The following is a 24,573-nucleotide window of genomic DNA, read 5'->3' as shown; positions in this document are numbered from 1 at the left end:
TGTATGGAGGAGGCATGCCGGCCGCAACGTCATGCTGCGGCTGGCACGCCCCCTGCACGGGAGAGCCGTGGCACCGTACAGGAGATCACTGGGAGCCCCAGCGTTTGGACCCCCCGCGATCAAACACTTATCCCCTATCTTGAGGATAGGGGATAAGTGTTTGTACCGCTGCAGATGTCCTTTAATAATTTTGATCTCTAAGCCAGGTAAGGATCCTCATGATTGCTCTAGCTATAAGCTCATTGCTCTCCTTTACTCCGACCTTCAGCTTTTTTCCGAAGGTTCTGACAGCACGCCTTTCATGTTACCTTCCCTCCCTTGTTCATAAGATCAGGTTGGTTTTATCCCCTGTCGTCAGGGTGGTGATAATACGAGGAGAGTGGTGGGTCTTTTAAATCTTATCAATCAGAGGTCTGACCAAACTTTGATTTTGAGCCTGGATGCCGAGAAGGCCTTTGATAGACTAGGTTAGCCTTTTCTTTTTGCAACCCTTCAACGGTTTGGTATCACTGGGAATTTTCTTACGGCACTGCGGGGCCTCTTTTTGTCTCCTACTGCCTCCTTAAATCTTTCTCATTCTTCTTCTCCCTCTTTTCCTCTCTTTAATGGCACTAGGCAGGGTTGCCCTCTCTCCCCCCTGATCTTTGCTTAATGTATTGAGCCCTTGGCAGCCATGATCCGGGGGATCAGGACATATCTGCGGTGTCCATTCATGATAGAGAATTCAAGATTTGCCTATTTGCTGATGATGTCCTCCTTACTCTCACTAATCCACTGGTCTCTCTCCCTAACCTGTATAGAGTAATTCAGTCCTATGGTGAGGTTTTAGGGTATAAAGTGAATCTTTCTAAGTCTGAGGTGCTGCCCTTAAACCTGCCTCTGTCTCTCTCCTCCCTCCGCCAAACTAACTTCTAATTTAGATGGTCGCCTTCTGCTATTAACCTGTTAAGGACCCAGGGTGTAAACTTACGCCCAGAGTCCCGGTCCTGCGATATAATGCGGGGTCACACGGTGACCCCGCATCATATCGCGGCGGGCCCGGCGTCATAGTGAAGCCGGGACCCGCCGCTAATAGCACGCGGCACTGAATAGCGCGCTATTAACCCTTAACGAAAGTAAAAGTGCCCGGCTAGCGCAGAGAGCTGTTCGGGATCGCCGCGGTATAATCGCGGCATCCCGATCAGCTATGGCACATGAGGAAGGTCTCTTACCTTCCTTCCTGCAGTCCGAACAGCGAATGAATGCTTCAAGCCTGAGATCCAGGCTTGAGCATTCAATCGCCAAAAACACTGATTGATCCATTCCTATGGGGATGCATTAATCAGTGTTAAAGATCAGTAAATGCAATGTTCTAGCCCCTTATGGGATCTATAATATTGCATAAGAAAAGTGTAAAAAAAACATTAACCCTTTCATTTATCCCTTCCCCTAATAAAAGTTTGAATCACCCGGCATTTCCAAGAATAAAAAAAGAACAGTGAAAATAAAAATAAACATATGTGGTATCGCCGCGTGCGGAAATGTCCAAATTATAAAAATATACCGCTTTTTAAACCGCACATTCAATGGCGTACGCGCAAAAAAATTCCAAAGTCCAAAGTAGCGCATTTTTGATCACTTTTTATACCACAGAAAAGTGAATAAAAAGTGATCAAAAAGTCTGATCAGAACAAAAATACCGCTAAAAACTTCAGATCACGGCGCAAAAAATGAACCCTCATAGCGCCCTGAACACAGAAAAATAAAAAAGTTATAGGGCTCAGAAAATGACAATTTTAAGCGTATAAATTTTCCTGCATGTATTCATGATTTTTTTGTGAAGTGATACAAAATCAAACCTATATAAGTAGGGTATCATTTTAACCGTCATAAAATGACCCACCCTTAAAAAAAAACCAACACAAAGCTAAGCAGGATATCACTGGGATATATACAGTAATCGGTAATGCCAATATACAGTCTAACAGTATTAGTTTGGTCAGCACATAAAAACAAAATAACTTAATCAACACAATACCTAATTGTGACATGCTGACGGCTTCCCAGTGATGATCCTGCAACCTCGACACGTGTTTCGGATGATTCCTTTCTCAAGAGGCGCCCTGCAGGATCATCACTGGGAAGCCGTCAGCATGTCACAATTAGGTATTGTGTTGATTTTGTTATTTTGTTTTTATGTGCTGACCAAACTAATACTGTTAGACTGTATATTGGCATTACCGATTACTGTATATATCCCAGTGATATCCTGCTTAGCTTTGTGTTGTTTTTTTTTTTAAGGGTGGGTCATTTTATGGGTGTTTTTTTCTACCTGTTTTTGTATACATAATAAAGATGAATTTTTTTGACTATATCTTTGGGCTAATTTTGTAGGTTATTGATTAAATTATTAGCCGCGTTGGGCTTGTAGATAATATATCATTTTAACCGTATGGACTTACAGAATAAAGATAAAGTGTCCTTTTTGGTGAAAAATATACTGCGTAAAAACGGAAGCCCCCAAAACTTATAAAATAGTGTTTTTTCATCAATTTTGTTGCACATTGATTTTTTTTCCCGTTTCACCGTAGATTTTTGGGTAAAATGACTAATGTCATTACAAAGTAGAATTAGTGACGCAAAAAATAAGCCATCATATAGAATTTTAGGTGAAAATTTTAAAGAGCTATGATTTTTTAAAGTTAAGGAGGAAAAATTGAAAATGAAAAAAACGGAAAAAGCCCGGGTCCTTAAAAGGGTTAAATACCTGGGGGTTCGGCCATCTCCTTCTTACTCTCTTCATCTCTCTATTCCACTAATTTCCCCTCTTTCTTCCACGACCTGAGGGCTCTCATGGAGAAATGGCGGTCCCAATATATTTCTTTCTTTGGTCGTATAGCGGCGGTCAAGATATCCGTCCTCCCTAAATTGCTCTATTACTTCGAGACTCTGTCTGTGAGGGTTCCACTCTCTGCTCCCCTCCAATCCTTTATCACCCTGATTTTCCCTCTGGTTTGTCTTTGGTGATGGTGCCAGAGTGGGGTTCTAGGGGTCTCTTTTGCTGGGCAGATGTGGTTGACCCCCTATCTTGTACTCTCCTATCCTTTGAACAGCTGTCTTCTCGTAGGGGCTCGCCCCATCTGAGGCACTTCACTAACAGCAGCTTTGCAATTATCTGTCCTCTAAAAGGGGGTCTCTGGCTGTGTCCTTGCCCACCAGTTTTGAGCGGCTGTGTAGGAATGGGCCTCAGGCGAAAGGACTTCTTTCTGATATCCACTCTATCCTCCTTTTGCCTCCAGATGGTGTCGCCCCGTCTCACCGCTATATGCAGAGGTGGGATGAAGCCCTATACACTACTATTAATTTGCCTCAGTGGCAGGTGAATTGGGAGCGGGCCTCTAATGTGTCCATATGCACAGCCTTAAAAAAGAGACTCAATTCAAAATGCTAATGGATTGGTATCATACTCCTGAGCTCCTAAATAAACTAAACCCGACTATTCCTCCTCAATGCTGGCGTTGTGGGGTGGGTCTCAGTACTGTTTATCACATCTTCTGGTCGTGTCCCCTTATAGTGGGTTTCTGGAAAGTTGTTCAGTGGCTGTTATCTGTTTTGGAAGTTTCTGCTCCCCCTGGACCCTTTTGTCTATCTTTTACATCTTCCTTATAAGAACCTATCGAAGAAGCCATTTAGGCATCTTATTAATGTGGTTCTAGCAGCTAAAACGCTCATTGCTAAATACTGGAAGAGGACTATCCCACCATCTGAGGCTGATCTTGTTGCTCGTGTGCATCAGATTCGCTCTCTATAGTCTCTCACTGCTTCTCTGAATGACACTATACCTTCATTTTTCACTGTGTGGGAACCTTGGGACCGATTCACTGATCAGAACCCTCCTTGAATGTTTAACCCCTTAAGGACCAAGCCCATTTTAACCTTAAGGACCAGGCCAATTTTATTTTTGCGTTTTTGTTTTTTCCTCTTCGACTTCTAAAATCCATAACTCCTTTATATTTCCATCTACAGACCCATATTAGGGCTTGTTTTGCGTGACCAATTGTACTTTGCAATGAAACCTCTCATTTTACCATAAAATGTATGGCAAACTGACACGATTCGGCTGGCTGGAGGTGGATCCTCTGTGCCAGAGAGGTATTGGCGTGGACCGTGTCGGTGGACCGGTTCTAAGTTGCTACTGGTATTCACCAGAGCCCGCCGCAAAGCGGGATGGTCTTGCAGCGGCGGTAGCAACCAGGTCGTATCCACCGGCAATGGCTCAACCTCTCTGACTGCTGAGATAAGTGCGGTACAAGGAAGTAGACAAGAGCAAGGTCGGACGTAGCAGAAGGTCAGGGCAGGCAGCAAGGATCGTAGTCAGGGGCAACGGCAGGAGGTCTGGAACACAGGCTAGGAACACACAAGGAAACGCTTTCACTGGCACAATGGCAACAAGATCCGGCGAGGGAGTGCAGGGGAAGTGAGGTATAAGTAGGGAGTGCACAGGTGAAGATACTGATTAGGCCTGCTGCGCCAATCAGTGGCGCAGTGGCCCTTTAGATCGCAGAGACCCGGCGCGCGCGCGCCCTAAGGAGCGGGGCCGCGCGTGCCGGGACAACACAGACGGGGAACGGGTCAGGTACGGGAGCAGAGATGCGCATCGTGAGCGGGCGCGTTCCGCATCGCGAATCGCATCCCGGCTGGGAGCAATATTGCAGTGCGCCCGGTCAGCAGGTCTGACCGGGGCGCTGTGAATAAGAGAACGCTGCGAGCGCTCCGGGGAGGAGCGGGGACCCGGAGCGCTCGGCGTAACAGTACCCCCCCCCCTTGGGTCTCCCCCTCTTCTTGGAGCCTGAGAACCTGAGGATAAGACTTTTCTCCAGGATGTTGTCCTCAGGTTCCCAAGATCTCTTCTCTGGGCCGCAATTCTCCCAGTCAACCAAAAAGAATCTTTTACCTCTGACTGTCTTGGATGCTAGAATCTCCTTCACCGAAAAGACGTCAGATGACCCGGAAACTGGAGTGGGAGAAACAACTTTGGGAGAGAAGCGGTTAAGGGTGAGTGGTTTAAGGAGAGAGACATGGAAGGCATTGGGGATACGGAGAGAAGGAGTTTGTAAGAGACAGGGTTGATCTGGCACTTGACTTTGAAAGGACCAAGATAACGTGGTCCCAGTTTATAACTGGGGACACGAAAGCAGACATACTTAGCGGAGAGCCATACCTTGTCTCCGGGAGCAAAAATGGGGGGAATTCTTCTTTTCTTATCAGCATATTTTTTCATCCGGGATGAAGCCTGTAAAAGAGAATTTTGGGTTTCTTTCCATATGGTGGAGAGGTCTCGAGTCACTTCATCAACAGCGGGCAAACCAGAGGGCATGGGAGTGGGGAGGGGAGGAAGAGGGTGACGGCCGTACACCACGAAGAATGGGGATTTAGCAGAGGATTCGGAGACTCTGAAATTGTACGAGAATTCGGCCCATGGTAGAAGATCTGCCCAGTCATCCTGGCGGGAGGAAACAAAATGTCGTAAATAGTCACCCAGGACCTGATTAATTCTTTCTACTTGCCCATTGGATTGGGGATGATAAGAAGAAGAGAAGTTTAATTTGATCTTGAGCTGCTTACAGAGGGCCCTCCAGAATTTAGACACAAATTGAACGCCTCTATCCGAGACGATATGCGCGGGCAACCCGTGAAGGCGAAAAATGTGTATAAAAAATTGCTTCGCCAACTGAGGTGCCGAAGGAAGGCCTGGAAGAGGGATAAAATGTGCCATCTTGGAGAATCGATCAACGACCACCCAAACAACTGTGTTGCCATGGGATAAAGGCAAGTCAGTAATAAAGTCCATACCAATCTGTGACCAAGGTTGTTCAGGAACAGGCAGAGGATGAAGGAGACTAGCAGGCTTCTGGCGAGGGGTCTTATCCCGGGCACAGACAGTACAAGCCCGCACGAAATCAACAACATCAGTCTCCAGAGTAGGCCACCAATAAAATCGAGAGATGAGTTGGATGGATTTTTTGATGCCAGCATGGCCTGCGAGGTGGGAGGAGTGTCCCCACTTGAGAATCCCGAGGCGCTGGCGTGGAGAAACGAAGGTCTTCCCTGGAGGAGTTTGTCTGATGGAAGCTGGAGAAGTGGAGATCAGACAGTCCGGAGGAATGATGTGTTGCGGGGAGGCTTCCACTTCAGAGGCATCTGAAGAACGAGAGAGGGCATCGGCCCTAATGTTCTTGTCAGCAGGGCGAAAATGAATTTCAAAGTTAAAACGGGAAAAGAACAACGACCACCTAGCCTGGCGAGTGTTCAGCCGTTGGGCAGACTGGAGATAAGAGAGATTCTTGTGGTCAGTGTATAAAATAACTGGATATTTGGATCCCTCCAGCAGGTGCCTCCATTCCTCAAGCGACAATTTTATGGCCAGTAATTCTCGATCACCAATGGAGTAGTTTTTCTCCGCTGGGGAGAAGGTCCTAGAAAAAAAAACCACAAGTAACAGCATGCCCGGAAGAATTTTTTTGTAGAAGAAGTGCTCCAGCTCCCACCGAGGAGGCGTCTACCTCCAATAAGAAGGGTTTAGATGGGTCAGGTCTGGAGAGTACGGGAGCAGAAGAAAAGGCAGACTTGAGATGTTTAAATGCGTCTTCCGCTTGAGGAGACCAGGACTTACGATTGGCGTTTTTCTTGGTTAGAGCCACGATAGGAGCCACAATAGTGGAAAAGTATGGAATAAATTGTCTGTAATAATTGGCGAACCCCAAAAAACGTTGGATAGCACGGAGTCCGGAGGGGCGTGGCCAATCCAATACGGCAGATAGTTTATCTGGGTCCATTTGTAGTCCCTGGCCAGAGACTAAGTATCCTAGGAAAGAAAGAGACTGACATTCAAAGAGACATTTTTCCATTTTGGCATATAATTGATTGTCCCGAAGTCTCTGAAGAACCATGCGGACATGCTGGCGGTGTTCTTCTAGGTTAGCAGAAAAAATCATAATATCGTCCAGGTAAACCAAAACACAGGTATATAGAAGATCACGAAAAATTTCATTTACAAAGTCTTGGAAGACGGCAGGGGTGTTGCAAAGGCCAAAGGGCATAACCAGATATTCAAAGTGTCCATCTCTGGTGTTAAATGCAGTCTTCCATTCGTCCCCCTCCCTGATGCGGATGAGATTATAAGCACCTCTTAAGTCCAGCTTGGTAAAGATGTGAGCGCCTCGTAGGCGGTCAAAGAGTTCCGAGATAAGAGGTAGGGGGTAGCGGTTTTTTACAGTGATTTTATTAAGTCCGCGGTAATCAATGCAAGGGCATAGGGAGCCGTCTTTTTTGGAAACAAAAAAAAAATCCAGCTCCGGCAGGGGAGGAGGACTTGCGGATAAACCCCTTTAAGTTCTCTTGGATGTACTCCGACATGGCTTGAGTTTCCGGAGCAGACAGAGGATAGATTCTGCCCCGGGGTGGAGAAGTACCCGGGAGGAGGTCAATAGGACAGTCATAAGGCCTGTGAGGAGGCAAAGTCTCTGCTTGTTTTTTGCAAAAAACATCAGCATAATCCAGATAGGCCTTGGGAAGACCAGATACCGGGGGAACCACAGGGTCTTGACTGTGAGTACAGGGAGCCGGTGTAAGACAGTCCTTGTGGCAAGAAGTACCCCAGTTCTTGATTTCCCCTGTGGTCCAATCAAGGGTTGGGGAATGGCGTTGAAGCCACGGTAATCCAATAAGAATTTCTGAAGTGCAGTTAGAGAGGACCAAGAATTCAATTTTTTCGGGATGGGGTCCGATGCACATTAAGAGAGGTTCCGTGCGGTAATGCACGGTACAGTCCAATCTTTCATTATTAACAGAGTTGATGTAGAGGGGTCTGGCGAGACTGGTCACCGGGATGTTGAACCTGTTGATGAGAGAGGCCAAAATAAAATTTCCTGCAGATCCGGAATCCAAGAAGGCCATAGCTGAGAAGGAGAAGGTAGAAGAAGAAATCCGCACAGGCACAGTAAGACGTGGAGAAGCAGAGTTCACATCAAGAGCTGTCTCACCTTTGTGCGGAGTCAGCATGCGTCTTTCCTGGCGAGGAGGACGGATAGGAAAATCCTTCAAGAAATGTTCGGTACCGGCACAGTACAGGCAAAGGTTCTCCATGCGGCGTCGTGTCCTCTCTTGAGGTGTCAAGCGAGACCGGTCAACTTGCATAGCCTCCACGGCGGAAGGCACAGGAACTGATTGCAGAGGACCAGAGGAGAGAGGAGCCGGGGAGAGAAACCGCCTTGTGCGAACAAAGTCCATATCCTGGCAGAGCTCGTGACGCCTTTCGGAAAAACGCATGTCAATGCGGGTGGCAAGATGAATAAGTTCATGCAGGTTAGCAGGAATTTCTCGTGCGGCCAGCACATCTTTAATGTTACTGGATAGGCCTTTTTTAAAGGTCGCGCAGAGGGCCTCATTATTCCAGGATAATTCGGAGGCGAGAGTACGGAATTGGATGGCGTACTCGCCAACAGAAGAATTACCCTGGACCAGGTTCAGCAGGGCAGTCTCGGCAGAAGAGGCTCGGGCAGGTTCCTCAAAGACACTTCGAATCTCCGTGAAGAAGGAGTGTACAGAGGCAGTGACAGGATCATTGCGGTCCCAGAGCGGTGTGGCCCATGACAGGGCTTTCCCTTTGACCTTTCAGTTGGAAACTGGTCCGACATCATCTCCAAATGCAGGGAACATTGCGAAAGAAAACCACGGCAAAACTTAGAGTCCCCATCAAATTTATCCGGCAAAGATAATTGGAGGCTGGATGCGGCCACTCGCTGCGGAGGACGTGCAGGAGCTGGCGGAGGAGATGATTGCTAAAGCTGTGGTAGTAGCTGCTGTAGCATCACGGTCAGTTGAGACAGCTGGTGGCCTTGTTGCGCTATCTGTTGCGACTGCTGGGCGACCACCGTGGTGAGGTCGGCGACAACTGGCAGCGGGACCTCAGCGGGATCCATGGCAGGATCTACTGACACGATTCGGCTGGCTGGAGGTGGATCCTCTGTGCCAGAGAGGGATTGGCGTGGACCGTGTCGGTGGACCGGTTCTAAGTTGCTACTGGTATTCACCAGAGCCCGCCGCAAAGCGGGATGGTCTTGCAGCGGCGGTAGCAACCAGGTCGTATCCACCGGCAACGGCTCAACCTCTCTGACTGCTGAGATAAGCGCGGTACAAGGGAGTAGACAAGAGCAAGGTCGGACGTAGCAGAAGGTCAGGGCAGGCAGCAAGGATCGTAGTCAGGGGCAATGGCAGGAGGTCTGGAACACAGGCTAGGAACACACAAGGAAACGCTTTCACTGGCACAATGGCAACAAGATCCGGCGAGGGAGTGCAGGGGAAGTGAGGTATAAGTAGGGAGTGCACAGGTGAAGATACTGATTAGGCCTGCTGCGCCCTAAGGAGCGGGGCCGCGCGCGCCGGGACAACACAGACGGGGAACGGGTCAGGTACGGGAGCCGAGATGCGCATCGCGAGCGGGCGCGTCCCGCATCGCGAATCGCATCCTGGCTGGGAGCAATATCGCAGCGCACCCGGTCAGCAGGTCTGACCGGGACGCTGTGAATAAGAGAACGCTGCGAGCGCTCCGGGGAGGAGCGGGGACCCGGAGCGCTCGGCGTAACACAAACCCCCCAAAAAAGATTTTAAGGAAGAAATTTTAATGAAAACCAAAATTTTGCGCATTTTGGAGGGTTTTGTTTTCACACTATACACTTTACGGTAAAAATTACATGTGTTCTTTATTCTGTTGGTCAATACGATTAAAATGATACCCATGGCTAGATACTTTTATATTTTTGTACCACTTGTACAAAATCAGTAATCTAAAATCGCTCTATTTTGACCACCTATAACTTTTTCATTTTTCCATATATAGGGCGATATAAGGACTCATTTTTTGTGCCATCATCTGTACTTTTTATCGATACCACATTTGCATATATAAAACTTTTAGATAATTTTTTTATAAATTTTTTTTAAATAAAATGTGACAAAAAAGCTGAATTTTTTGCCTTTTTACATTTTTTACTTTTACGCCATTCACCGTACAGAATAATTAACATTATATTTTGATAGTACGGACATTTATGCACGCAGCGATACCAAATATGTTTATTTTAAAAAAATTACGCTTTTTGGGGGTAAAATGGGAAAAATGGAAAATTTACATTTTTATTGGGGGAGGGGATATTCACTTTCTTTTTACTTTTCAATTTTTCAACTTTTATGTTACACTTTTTATGTACCCATAGGTGACTATCTATAGCAATCCTTTGATTGCTAATACTGTTCAGTGCTATGTGATTATCAGTGATCTTCTGCTCTGGTCTGCTCAATCTCAGACAAGAGCAGAAGACCCTGGGAGACGGCCGGAGACAGGTGAGGGGACCTCTGGCCGCCATGCTGGATGGCGCAGATGCCGTGATCTGTATTGATTACGGCATATGAGGAAATAATGGCGGACATCCGCACAATCGCGGATGTCGGCCATTACCGGCGGGTCCCTGGCTGCTAGTAGCAGCCGGAATCTGTTCCGATGCTCGCGGTCACAGGACGTCAGTGGTCATTAAGGGGTTAAAGCTCTCCCAACTTCTTTGTATTTCCTCCCTTTCTTATACTCTTCCCAATGTTTTTGTTATGTGCTTTGTTTTGTTCAGTGTTTGTCATGTGTCTTGTTCTGTGTTGGTGTGTTCCCTCATTTTGTTGTTCTTATGTGTCTTCTGATGTTAAGGGGCTCCTACCCTACTCATTTTGGTTTTTGCTTGTCCTGAAAGCTTTCCCCATCCCCCTCCCATCCTGCCCTACCTTCCTCTAACTCCCCCCCCCCCCCCCCCCCTCAGGCTTTATATGGAAAAGCTCCTGTCTGTGTTCTTATGGATGGGTCCTGCCCGACTTTGGTTGGAAGAGGGTGGACTGGGGGCTAATGTCAGCTTGACACCTGTTTGTTATCACACTGTTTGATATGCTTGCTGACCCTCGGGTCCTTCATGTCCTTGTTATTTTTTCTTTTCTGATTCTGTATAGTAAAATTACTTAATAAAAATTTACAGTTAAAAAAAAATGTCCATGGGAAACTTTAGTTTTTCTTTTTTTAATAAAATAGCAAAGAGTTGTAACATGTTTATCCATTTTCATTATAGGCTATTGAATGGATTAATGGGAGGAAAGATTAATGGGAGGAAACTTACATATGTTTTTTATTTTAGCACAATGCCACAACATAACAAAATGTGAAAAAAGTGAGTGTCTGAAGACTTTCCAAATGCATTGTATGCCTGCATTGTCATTCACAGGAATGTATTTTAATGAGTGGATCTGCTTCTCGCAGAAGAGTTAAAGGGGTACTCTGATGGAAAACTTTTTTTTCATATCAACTGGCTACAGAAAGTAAAACAGACTTGTAAATTACTTTTATAAAAAAAAAATCTTAATCCTTCCAGTACAGTCATTGTTATGAAGACATCTGGGCAAATCAAAGGGTGTGAATGAAGAGCTAGTACATCCTGGCTTCTGTGTCCACATCATTCTCAGCTATATATACCGTACTTTAGTTAGTCAGTTTTACTCTGCCTGTGTTTATAGTCTTTACCATTTCCTAGCGTGCCTAGCGTTTGTAAGTCCTGCTAATCTTTTTAACCTGACCTCTGTCTGTGATTCGACTATCCCTTTGCCTGACGCTCTGTACTTTTGCTGTTATCTAGGTTTCTGACTGAAGGTCATTTCTAATTAACCCTTTGTTTGCTTTTTTGGTATATTTTTGCCCGACAGTTGCTTACTTGGACCATTCTTGATGCCCCTTGCACTTAGTCCAGTTGGGGTTGCTGTGTAGGGCAGATCGTCCAAGTAGGCAGGAACAGTAGTTTGGGCTAGAATCAGGGCTTTTCTGTTCCCTACCTCAGACACGATAATTATATTTGTAAAATATCTTTTCTCATTGCCTACCTTTCTTATCTCCAGTCAGCACCCAAACTTTTATATTGCCATTTTTTAGTAGCTGTATTGTTTCTGGAACACAATCTTGTAGCTTATCTTCAATTGCTGTAGCTCCAAGTAACTAGAGAAAGCAAAATAGAGCATCAGTAAATAAACTGGGCAATAATTTTATTAAATGATAGATGTTTATTCATATTTAATTATATTTTGATTATGTTGTTCTTCTGTTTTCTGGTATAATACATGTTGAGTTTAGTCAGCATTTAAATTTTCAGGAATTTAGTTGCAATTATTAAATTTAAAGCCAGGACCAAATCCTAAATGATGGACACATATAAAAGGAAAGTATGAGTGTTCTCATTTCAGATCCATTACTGGAATTTAAATCAACACGGACAGATATTTCACAATTCTGCATGTTACGCCGGTGCTAAGATGGATCCGAAATGCAATGCAAATGACAAAGCATTTCCAAGTGGAATCCGCAGAAACAACAAGCATGCTCCCTGTTTTGAGGATGACAACAATTGGGATTTCTACTGATGTTTTCCTGCAGAAGTTCTGCCGTATGCATGGTGCAGCAGAATCTTATTAAAATCAATGGGACTCTGCTGCAGCGAAATTTCCAAGTGAAATATTTCCGCTGAATAAACCACGATAGAGTGTATGACTTGGCACTACCATTTATCATCTATGTCATCAAGTGTACCAGCTGAATGGAAGTAGTGGTCGACCACGTTTTTGCCTGCGGTCGGGAAACGGCATACGGCCGAAAACGAAGCCGACCGGAGGCTGCGGTTCACTCCAGTGGGCTGATAGACATACATTAAATACGGTTCCCGAATACGGCTGAGTGCGGGCGCTGCGATTAAGCCCCGCCCCCTCCTCCCAGCCGTATACGGGAACCGTATTTAACAAAACGTGGTGTGAACCCAGCCTTAAACGGTCCAGAATCAGTTTCACATGTCTCTGATGTTCTTCCAAAGAGTTGGAGAAAATTAAGATGATATCCAAATAGATAACTACAAACTGATCCAAAAGGTCTCTGAAGATATCATTGACGAGATGTTGGAAGGTAGCAGGGGCGTTGCAAAGACCAAATGGCATAACAAGATATTCAAAATGTCCATAACGTGACCTAAATGCTGTCTTCCATTCATCTCCGGATCTTATGTGGACCAAGTTATAAGCGCCACGCAGGTCTAACTTGGTGAACACTTTTGCATGTCGCACTCTCTCCAAGAGCTTCGGAATCAATGGTAGAGGGTAGCGGTTCTTGATTGTAACTTTGTTAAGTTCCCTGTAATCAATGCAAGGTCTTAGAGAACCGTCCTTTTTGACAAAGAATATGGGAGCCCCTGCAGGTGAGGAGGATGGGCGGATGAACCCCTTAGCCAGATTTTCTTCTATGTAGTCCTTGAGGGCTTTTAGTTCAGGGTCTGCCAAAGGGTAAATGTGTCCAAAGGGTATAGGGGCACCAATAAGCAATTCTATGGGGCAGTCATAAGATCGCTGTGGAGGAAGCTTGTCTGCATTTTGTTTCTCGCACACGTCTGATAATCCTTATATATAGAGGGTAATTCTACCATTTTATTATCTTCAACTGGTTCTTTAGAATCTTGTTCAGAGTGCTCTGTCAAAAGATCATTCTCCCCAGGGAAACTTATTTCTTTAGTTTCCCAGTTTATGACAGGATTCTGTGCTTGCAAGCATGGTAGGCCTAAAATAACAGGAAAATGTGGAGACGAGATCAACAGGAATGAGAGGACTTCACGGTGCTGGGGTGTTACCACGGAAGTGGTTCCGTCTCTTGATCCACAGGCCCAGAGCTCAGTGTAGATCCATCTACGGTTTCCATTACCACAGGTGAGAGCTTTTTGTTAAATCTGACCCCATGCTTTTGGGCAAAAGAAAGGTCCATGAAATTGCCACTAGCCCCAGAGTCCACCATAGCAGAGGTAGAAATCCACTGAGAATTAGTCAGAAACTTAATAGGAAGAAGGCAGTAGGAATCTTTATTTTCTTTCTTAATATGAGGGGCCACCGATGAGATGGAATGGATAGCTGCTTTCTCTGATAATCCTGTTTCAGAAACAATTGATTCCCCGTCCACAAAGTCAGGATGCGTAATGGCTGCCACCAATCTCCGAGGACGGCTAGGGCAGTTGATAAGAAAGTGATCAGATTTTCTGCAGTAGAAGCATAAACTTTCCCAGAGTCTATGCTCTCTTCTGTCAACGCTTTCACGCCTTAGTATGGAATCTACTTGCATCGGCTCACTTTCCGATTCCCTTTGAATCTGTCCTTGCGGTTCCTTAGAGATAGTGACGGGGAAAGAAGGGTACTGCTTAGTATCAAAATTCAAGGTAGCCCATTTCTCTTGTCGTCGTTCAGACAGTCGGGTGCAATCCTAATACAATGGTTAATAAAGGCGTCTAAGCCTAAAGGGGCCTCTGCACGGGCAAGTTCATCTTTTAATGCGCTGGAGAGTCCTTTCCTAAAAAAAATACATTTTCGCTGCGTCATTCCAATCAGTGTCGATAGCCCACCTCTTGAACTCCATCGCAGACTCGGCGTCTGCCTTGGCGCAATGCTAGTAGTGCTGCATCAGCCGTAGCACCTCGATTAGGGTCATCAAACATTTGACTCATGGCGTCGATGAAATCTTCAAGGCTGTTCAGCTGGGGGTCTTGGGTCTCAATCAGTGGACTAGCCCAGGCAATGGCTTTATGTGTCAGCAGCATAATGATACACAGGACTTTAGACCAGTCAGTAGAAAACTGGGTTGAATTTACATCAAAGTATAGCCTACATTGATTGAGGAATCCCCGGAATTTGTCGCGGTCTCCGCCAAATCTGAACGGAGGCAACTTAGGACTCATGACAGGCACGGAAATAGATGGTACAGAAGCTTGAGCCTCCAAGTGGGCTATCCGGTCAGAGATAATGTCTGCACCGCCCCACGTAGCTCTTGAATTGTCTCTCCATAAATGTGGACGTTGTGAGAAGTCTGTCCTTCAAAGGCATCATATTTGTTTTTTAACACCTGCATCTCGGTGTGCATATTAGCCAGAGTAGTCTGCAGCTGCTTAATGCGAACCTCCGAACTCCCAGTCCCAGCAGACTCCATTTTAGGCTTGAGTATCCTGTCACAGTACTGATGGATACTGCTGGAGACCAATGGCAGAGACTAGGCCAAAATGTAGGAGACTTGCACAGGAGTAGTAGGAAGATAAGCAGAGATCCAAGCGAGGTATCAGGAGGAGACTTGATAATCCGTCAGCAGGTACACAATGTTAGCAGGGTAAACCGCAAGTGGAGGAACAGACCAAAGAGCAAGTTCCAGGCTAGAGGACTGTACAGGCAGGAACACAGACACAATACTCAAGCACTGAGCAACAGGCCTGAGGGGTTTATATATCAGACAGGAAGTAAGATGGCACCCAGCTGAGACACAATACACCATCTTGACTGAGGGAAAACTTAAGGGAAAACCAGTCCAGACTAAACAGGCATAGCAGAGCTATTCCTGACAGAGGCACAGGAGGGATAAGGCAGCTCGTAGTCTGGATAGCAGAAGGCCAGTGAAGGCGGCACGGTTGCGTAGTCAGGACGTAGCAGGAGGTCAATAAGCAGGCGGCAGAGAAGCAGTGTCGGGTCACAAAGCGAAGGATCAGATACACGGCAATGCACAAACAGGCAAGGCACAATACACGGCAAGGCAACAAAGAGCCGGCAGGGGAGTGAAGAGGGTGGAGGAATATATAAACGAACCAAAAGGTGAATCACACTAATGAGTGCACTGGCCCTTTAAATCCTAAAACTCCGGCGCGCACGCCCTAGGGGACGGGGACACATGCGCCGGAGCAGTGAGGCAGAGGTGGGGCAGGAGAAGCACCAGGGTAGTGACGGACTGGGGCTCGCATGCGGGTGCGTCCTGCGATGCGAGTCCCAGCCCCACCGGCAGCAGCAGGTAACAAGACCATGCGCTCACGGCCAGCGTGCGCGGCCGGAGCACATAACAGTACCCCCCCCTGGTATCCCCCTTCTTTTTCGACTCAGAAAACTTCTGAGAAGGTCACGGTCCAGGATATTCTTCTCAGGCTCCCAAGATCTCTCCTCAGGACCGTAAGCCTCCCAGTCGACCAACATTTTTTTTTTACCTTTCACAGTCTTTGTAGCAAGAATCTCTTTAACCTTGAATATGTCAGAAGTGCCAGAGACAGGTAAGGGGACAAGATTCTTCTGAGAAAACCGGTTTATGACAAGAGGCTTGAGGAGAAGTGGAATGAATTAGGAGTACGCAACTTAGCAGGTAGACAGAGTTTGTAGGAGACAGGTACTTGGATGAAAGCCACACCATGTCACCAGGAGAGAAGGACGGAGGAGGTCTTCTACTTTTATCCACTTGTGTCTTCATGCGTGAAGAAGCCTGAGATAACGACTGTCGGGTCTGTTGCCAGATGGTAGAGAAGTCACAGACCAGCTCATCAACAGCAGGCACACCGGAGGAGACTGGGAGGGGAAGAGGAGGACAGGGATGGAGTCCGTAGACAACAAAAAGGGAGACAACCTCGTGGACTCGGAATCCTTATGATTATATTAGAATTGAGCCCAGGTAAGAAGGTTGACCCAAAAGTCTTGGCAAGCTCAAACAAAATGCCAAAGAAAAGTCTCTAGGATTTGATTAACCCTCTCCACCTGTCCGTAGGACTGAGGGTAGTAGGCCAAGGAGAAGTCCAGATTGATGTTCAGACGGTTACAAAGGGCTCGCCAGAACTTAGAGACAAACTGCACAGCTTGGTCCGAAAGGATATGCTGAGGAAGACCATGTAAATGAAAGGCATGCAACAAGAAGTACTTTGCAAAAAGAAGGCCTGGTAGAGGAATGAAATGAGCCATCTTGGAAAACCGACCTACAACGACCCATATGACAGTGTTATTATGAGATGGTGGCAAATCTGTGATGAAATCCATGGCGATATGGGACCAGGGAGTCTCTGGAATGGGTAAAGGCTGTAAAAGTCCTGCAAGTCTCTGTCTAGGAGTTTTGTTGCGGGCACAAGTTTCACAGGAACGAACAAAATCAGAAACATCACGTTCAAGATGGGGCCACCAGTAATGCTGGGAGATAAAAGGAGAGTCTTGCGTATTCCAGGATGTCCTGCTGTCAAGATAGAATTACCCAATTTCAGGACTTTGCGTCTCAATCTGGCGGGCACAAAAGGATTTTCTCGGAGGAACTTGCTGAATCTCGGCAGGAGCTGCAGGAATCAAACGGTCAGGAGGAATAATATGCTTAGGCGTGGAGTCCAAACCAATGACATTAGCCCTGATGATCTTGTCTGCTGGACGGAAGTGAATGAAGAAGTTGAAACTAAAAAAGGAATAGTGACCACCTTGCCTGGCGGGGGTTCAAACGCTGAGCAGACTGAAGGTATAGAAGATTTTTATGGTCGGAGTAGATGCTGACCGGATGAGAAGAACCTTCCAATAAATGTCGCCATTCCTCCAAAGCTAGCTTGATAGCGAGAAGTTCACAATCTTCAATGGAGTAATTCTGAGCAGGAGATAAGGTCTTGGAGAAGAACCCACAAGTAACAGTCTTGCCCTTGGCGTTTTTCTGAGTAAGAACGGCACCCGCTCCAATAGATGAGGCATCAGCCTCCAAAGCTAAAAGGGCCTCTCCGGATCAGGACTTGTAAGCACGGGAGCAGAGGCAAACGCAGACTTTAAACAGGAGAAGGCCTCTTCAGCCTCTTGAGGCCAAAATTTAGGATTAGATTCCTTCTTAATGAGAGCCACAATTGGAGCAACCAAGGATGAAATGAAAAATGTGGGATAAATTGACAATAATAGTTTGCAAACCCCAGAAAGCGTTGCATAGCACGTAGGCCTAATGCAAGAGGCCAATCCAATACTGCAGACAATTTATCTGGATCCATCTACAGGCCCTGGTGAGAGACAATGTAGCCAAGAAACGGAAGGCTAGATTGCTCGAACAGGCATTTTTATCTAGTTTGGCGTAGAGATGATTCTTCCGTAGTCGCTGAAGAACCAGACAAACATGAGTATGATGCTTTTTTAAGTTGGAAGAGATCAGGATGTCATTTAGGTATATGACAACGCAGGTGTAGAGAAGATCACGGAAGATATCATTGACAAACTCTTGAAACACGGCTGGAGCATTGCAGAGACTAAATGGCATTACAAGTTACTCAAAATGTCCGTCACGAGTATTGAAGGCCGTTTTCCATTCACCTCCCTTGCGGATACGAATTAGGTTATACGCTCCACGTAAGTCCAATTTGGAGAAGACCTTGGCACCCTGTAGACGGTCAAAAAGTTCTGAGAGAAGAGGTAGAGGGTAACAGTTCTTGACCGTGATTTTGTTAAGTCCCATGTAGTCAATGCATGGACGGAGTGAGCCATCCTTCTTCCCTACAAAGAAGAAACCAGCTCAAGCAGGAGAAGAAGACTTACAGATAAATCCCTTTTGGAGATTCTCCTGGATATACACAGCCATGGCTTTGGTCTCAGGAACCAATAGAGGGTATACCCTCCCACAAGGAGGAGTGGTACCAGGCAGAAGATCAATAGGGTAATCGTAAGGATGATGTGGAGGCAGAGACTCAGCTTGTTTCTTGCAGAAAACGTCAGAGAAATCTTGGTAAGGTGGTGGCAGACCAGGCAAAGGAGGAGGACGAGAAACAATTTTAGACTGAAATGATTGTAGGCAAAGATTTTGACCGGATTGCCCCAACGAATAATCTCTCCAGTTCTCCATTCCAGTTGCGGAGAATGCCGTTGCAGCCAAGGAAGGTCAAGAAGAATCTCTGAAGTACAGTGTGGCAGAACATAGAATTCAATCTTTTCTTTATGCAATACACCCACTTGCAAGAGATTCAGTATGGAAGTGAACCATACAGTCCAGATTTTGTCCATTAACAGAGGAGATGAACAAGGGCTTGGCAAGGCGAGTGACAGGAAGATGATACTTGTGGACCAAAGAAGCATCAATAAAGTCACCTGCTGATCCAGAATCCAAAAATGCAATAGCTTTGAAGGAAAACTTGGCAGAAGTGAAGACTTTTACTGAAATAGTTAAGCGAGAAGAGGTGGTATTCACACCTAAGGACGCCTCTCCTACTTGCCCTAGGTGCAAGCGTTTTCCCGGATACTGTGGAAGAACAGAACAGTCTTTGGGGAAGTGTTCGGGGCTAGCACAATACAAGCACAAATTCTCACTGCGTCGTCGTGATCTCTCCTGTTGCGTAAGACGGGAATGACCCACTTGCATAGCCTCTTCGGCATGAGGTGCAGGAAACTGTAGAGGTGAATGTTGAAACACGGGTGCCAGGCGAGGATATCTCTGTGTTCGGGCAGGTGCCACCTCTAAGCGAAATTCTTCCTGCCTCTCAGCAATACGTGTGGCCAAGTTCAGTCAGAGGAGGATCACGTGCAGGAAGGGCATCTTTAATCCTGCTAACTAGTCCTTTTTTGAATGTGGCACAGAAGGCCTCATCATTCTATGCCAGTTCTGAGGCTAGAGTGCAGAATTGAACCGCGTAGTCCCCAACAGAAGAATTCCCTTGACATAAGTGCAGCAAAGCCAACAAGACACAGCGAAATTCTGCCAGAAAAGCTGTCAAGTTGGAAGCTACTAGATCACCGTGGTCCCAAAGGGATGTAGCCCAGGCCAGGGCTTTGCCGGACAGTAGGCTAATGACAAAGGCCACCTTCGCACGTTCTGTCGGAAACAGTTATGACATGAGTTCCAAGTGCATGGAGCACTGTGTAACGAAGCCTCTGCATGACTTGGAATCCCCATCATACTTGTAAGATAAAGGAAGGCGTAGCTGGGAGCCAGAAGACACTGCAGGAGCTGGTGGTGAGAGTGGGCCAGGTTGTGGTACCTGCTGCTGTTGCAAGGCCAAAAGCTGTTGCATCATAGCTTAAAGTTGAGAAAGTTGCTGCACCTGTCAGGACAACTGCTGTGACTGACATACCACACTGGAGGGAAGATTCCGCGACTTCATGCAGGAGTACCTCAGCAGGATCCATGCAGGATCTTACTGTAACACTCACATTTCAGAAGACCGGTGGATGTGAGTCTGCTGGACCTGTGTGGCAGATGACTCGGACCTTACCAGGGAGCGGAGTCTAAGGTGCCGCTGGTTTTCACCAGAGCCCACCGCAAAGTGAGATGGACTTGCTGCGGCAGGTGGAACCCAGGTCGCTATCCCTGGCACGGCTCGACCACACAGGCGGCTGAGGAGATGCGAGGCACAGGAGGGATAAGGCAGCTCGTAGTCTGGATAGCAGAAGGTCAGGGCAGGCGGCACGGTTGCATAGTCAGGACGTAGCAGGAGGTAAATAGGCAGGCGGCAGAGAAGTAAGGTCGGGTCACAAAGCGAAGGTTCAGATACACGGCAAGGCACAAACAGGAATGCTTTCTCTCAGGTTCAAGGCAATAAAGATCCGGCAGGGGAGTGAGGAGGGTGGAGGAATATATAAATGAACCACAGGTGAATCACACCTCATTTGGACTTTGCACTGGCCCTTTAAATCTTAAAGCTCCGGGGACGGGGACACACACGCCGGAGCAGTGAGGCAGAGGCTGGGGCAGGAGAAGCACCAGGTGAGTGACGGACTGGGGATCGCATGCATGTGGGCGGATGAGAGTCCCAGCACCGCCGGCAGCAGCAGGTAACGGGACCAGGCGCTCACGGCCAGCGTGTGTGGCCGGAGCGCATAACGTAACAGTTACTCGGGAGATGAATCGCAAATGTATATCAAACACCATGGCAAGTTATGAGGGACCGTTAAATACTATAAAAAAAGAAAGACTACTAATAACATCATGCTACAACTGAAAGGATGGACTGAATAATCACAATGTGCACATTAATAAAGAAAAATTACTTAGAAAATACACTATTCATGTGCCAAACAGAAAAAGGTGCTATCTACTAAAATACAGATAAAAGTAGATTTTTTATACTTACTGTAAAATCTCTTCGTCAGAGCTTCTATTGGGGACACAGGCAAAAAACAAAAGGAAGTCATCTCCTACCGACCGGATATACCCGCCCCCTTGCTACGAGCTAATCAGTTTAGTCCCAAAGCAGTAGGAGAGACCGGCCAAGAAGAGAAAACAGTCCGAACAGAACCCAGACAAAAAAGACCGACCAATAATTCCCACGGACAGCGGACGAACCTGGCTGTCCTCAAACAAATCAAAACAAATGGGCGGGTGCTGTGTCCCCCAATAGAATCTCTGAGAAAGAGTATAAAAAAATCTACTTTTCTCGATCACTTCATTGGGGGACACAGGAACCATTGGATGTTGTAAAGCAGTCCCTGGGGAGGGAACAAACAACATTCCAGCCAGAAGTAACTCAGGCGGACAACTGAACCGTCTCTTGCAAAACCTCGCGGCCCAGCCCTGCGTCAGCAGACGCAAAAGTATGAACATGGTAGAACTTGGCGAAAGTGTGCGAGGACGACCTAACTTGCATAGCCCAAGCCCTATGGCTGACCGCCCAGGAGGTCCCCACCAAGAGGGTGGAATGAGCTGTCACTCGGAAGGGGGGGAACCTTCCCCTTACAGCTATAGGCCTCTCAGATGGCAGACCGAATCCAACAGGAGATAGTCACCTTAGAGGCCTTGAGCCCCTTGCGCCGCCCTTCAGGAAGCACAAACAGCGAGTCATAATGCAGGAAGGAAGAGGTGACCGATAAATAGGTCCGAACAGCCCAAACCACGTCCAGCTTATGTAACTGACACTCCCGGGCATGACTAAAAATATAAAAGAGAGCGCTCCATAGCGTAAAACCGACTGGGTAAGTATTAGTAGAAGGATTCTTTTTAAAACCTCTTACCCCAGATGGTTGTGTGAGCTCACACACAACAATGGACAGCGTGTAAGGATTGTTATAGCCCGGTCTGCAGCCTCCCAACCAAGTAGATAGCGACAAATGGGCTTCAAAGGTGCGGTGGGTCTTTTGCAGCCCTGACTCGGAACAGGCACATCAGGTGAGAATAAAAGGTTTATTAAAATGCAATGCGTTTCTCCGCACATGGGCGGCTTCATCAGGCATGGTAATCACAGGAAGGGAGGAGCTTCTATACAGAGAAAAAGTTAACTCTAACAACTTTTGTATTAGGAATTAAAGATTATAAAGTTACAGAAAATACAAGTTACACATTATAACGATTTTCAGCATAGCATGCAAACTCAATGTGGGAGGTAAGCAAATCTGTGCATAATATTTGTTTTATTTTGTATTGTGTTATTTGGTGTGTGAACACACTCTAAATTCCAGAGGTGTATCTATTCTGTCTTTTGGTGTGTGAACATGCTCTGATGTCCAGGGGTGTATATATTCTGTCTTTTGGTGTGATCACGCTCTGATTTCCAACCCAAATCAGAGCGTGTTCACACAACAAAAGACAGAATAGATACACCCCTGGAAATCAGAGCATGTTCACACACCAAAAGACAGAATAGATACACCTCTGGAAATCAGAGTTTGTTCACACACCAAAAAACACATTTGATCTTGACATCTATTATGACATAGCTGTTCTCTTTAATGAGTCTGGTATATAAAAAACAGACACACCCTTGGAAATCAGAGCGTGTTCACACACCAAAAGACAGAATATATACACTCCTTAAAATCAGAGCGTGTTCACACACCAAAAAACACATTTGATACTGACATCTATTATGACAATATATAGCCGTTCTCTTTAATGAGTCCGGTATAAAAATAGATAACATTCCTGGAAATCAGAGCGTGTTCACACACTAAAAGACAGAATAGATACACCCCTGGAAATTAGAGTGTGTTCACACACCAAAAAACATAATACAAAATAAAACAAATATTATGCATAGATTTGCTTACCTCCCACAGTGAGTTTGCATGCTATGCAGAAAATTGTTATGATGTGTAACTTGTATTTTCTGTAACTTTATTATCTTTTATTCTTGATACAAACGTTGTTAAAGAGCTAACTTTTTCTCTGTATATAAGTCCTCCCCTTCCTGTGATTACCATGCCTGATAAAGCTGCCCATGTGCGGTGAAACGCGTTGCATTTTAATAAACCTTGTATACTCACTTGATGTGCCTGTTCCGAGTCAGCGCCGAAAAAGATCCACCGCACCTTTGAAGTCCATTTGTCACTCCCAGGGATGGGAAGGGGCCGGGCAGAATAAGGGGAACACAATGGCCCTGATTTACTATTGTAAACCCAACATGTCTGTTTGCACCAGAATAAGCGCCAGAATTGGAAAAAAACGACTAGCTCTCCATTTTACTGAGAAAACCGGAAAGGGGGTGTGGCTGCTGGGGAAAGGGGGCGTGGTCGCCCGGAAATGGGGGCGTGTCCCCGACATTTTCACAAAAACCTAACATATTTACTAAGGTTTCCACAGAAAATGTAGTGAATTTGAGCTAAGGAAAACTCGACAGATCAGAGCATGTGGTGTAGAAAAAAAACTCAATGTAGGGAAAAGTGCAAATTGTAGGGAAACCTTAGTAAATACTGTGGAAAAAATTGTAGGGAATTAAAACCCACAAAGAAAACTACACTTCACTCTTAGTAAATCAAGGCCGATATCTTCGTTCAGGTGGAGAGAAGACACAACCTTAGGTTGGAAAGAGGACACTTCAACAAGGAAGGCTGCTTTCCAGGAAAGGTACCGAAGTGAGAGCTGCCGAAGAGGCTCAAATGGAGCACCCTGCAAAGTGTCCAGAAAGAGGTTCAGGTCCCAGGGCAGAATGGATGACCGGTACAGAGGGACCTTGTGAGCTACACCCTGTAAAAACGGGCAAACATGTGGCTCAGACGCAAGGGGGCGTTGGAAGAGGATAGCCAAGCCTGCCAAAAGCTGCCCCTTGATGGAGCTCAGCGCAAGGCACGTCTCCAAACCAGACTGCAAGAAGGGCAAGAGGTTTGGCAGGAAAGAAGTGTGTGTCTTGGTAATAACCCAGGGGGCTGAGGCCAGCCCTACGGGCAGTGCTACAAACTGAAGATGACCCACAGGAATGGCAAACCGGAGGAACCGTTGATGGGCGGCCAGAAAGATAGGGATGTACAAGTAAGCGTCCTGGATGTCGACCGAAGACAGGAACTCACCTGGATGCAACTACCGACCTCAAAGATTCCAGCGCCATCCTTCTTGGAAACCACGAAAAGATTTGAGTAGAACCCCCGAAAAACTTTCCAGAGGAGGAACCGGCACAATCACTCCCTGGGAAAAAAGGGTGCAATGGGGGGGGGGGGGGGGGCCTGAAAGGCCGCAGTAAGGGTGGGAGAATGAGGGGGAGCAGGACTGGAAAAATCAATCCTGGGGAATAGTACCAAGTTCTATCAGATAGCCCTGGAAAACGACCTCCAAAACCCAAGCGTCCTGCACAAGCCAAGTGTCCTGAAAGAGGGACAGGCGACCACCCAGTCGAGAGGAAGTCCAGGATGGGGGCGCCCCTTCAGGCAGTGGGAGGCTGGAGGGTACCGGATTTGAAAGGAGGGTGGCTTGAATGGGCCCCCGATTTCCAGGAAGGGCAAGCCTTAAAAGAAAGGGACTCTCCTGTCCTGAGAGGCTGCAGGCTTGTCCAAGCGACC

General features: G+C 46.6%; 1 protein-coding gene across 1 annotated transcript in view; it reads right to left on the bottom strand.

Moving 5' to 3' along the window:
- ATP8B3 (ATPase phospholipid transporting 8B3) overlaps positions 1–24,573 on the bottom strand; it is a 1,029,241-nt gene that overhangs the window by 312,901 nt on the left and 691,767 nt on the right. Inside the window, exon 21 of the mRNA XM_056572418.1 lies at positions 11,944–12,055. Within this exon, the coding sequence (XP_056428393.1) occupies positions 11,944–12,055 (112 nt within the window). The remainder of the gene's footprint in view (positions 1–11,943; positions 12,056–24,573) is intronic.

Source organism: Hyla sarda, chromosome 1 (assembly GCF_029499605.1).
Source record: "Hyla sarda isolate aHylSar1 chromosome 1, aHylSar1.hap1, whole genome shotgun sequence".
Classification (NCBI taxonomy): Eukaryota; Metazoa; Chordata; class Amphibia; order Anura; family Hylidae; genus Hyla; species Hyla sarda.
Note: the sequence above shows the minus strand (reverse complement) of the source record. Positions and strands in the feature narration are given on the sequence as shown.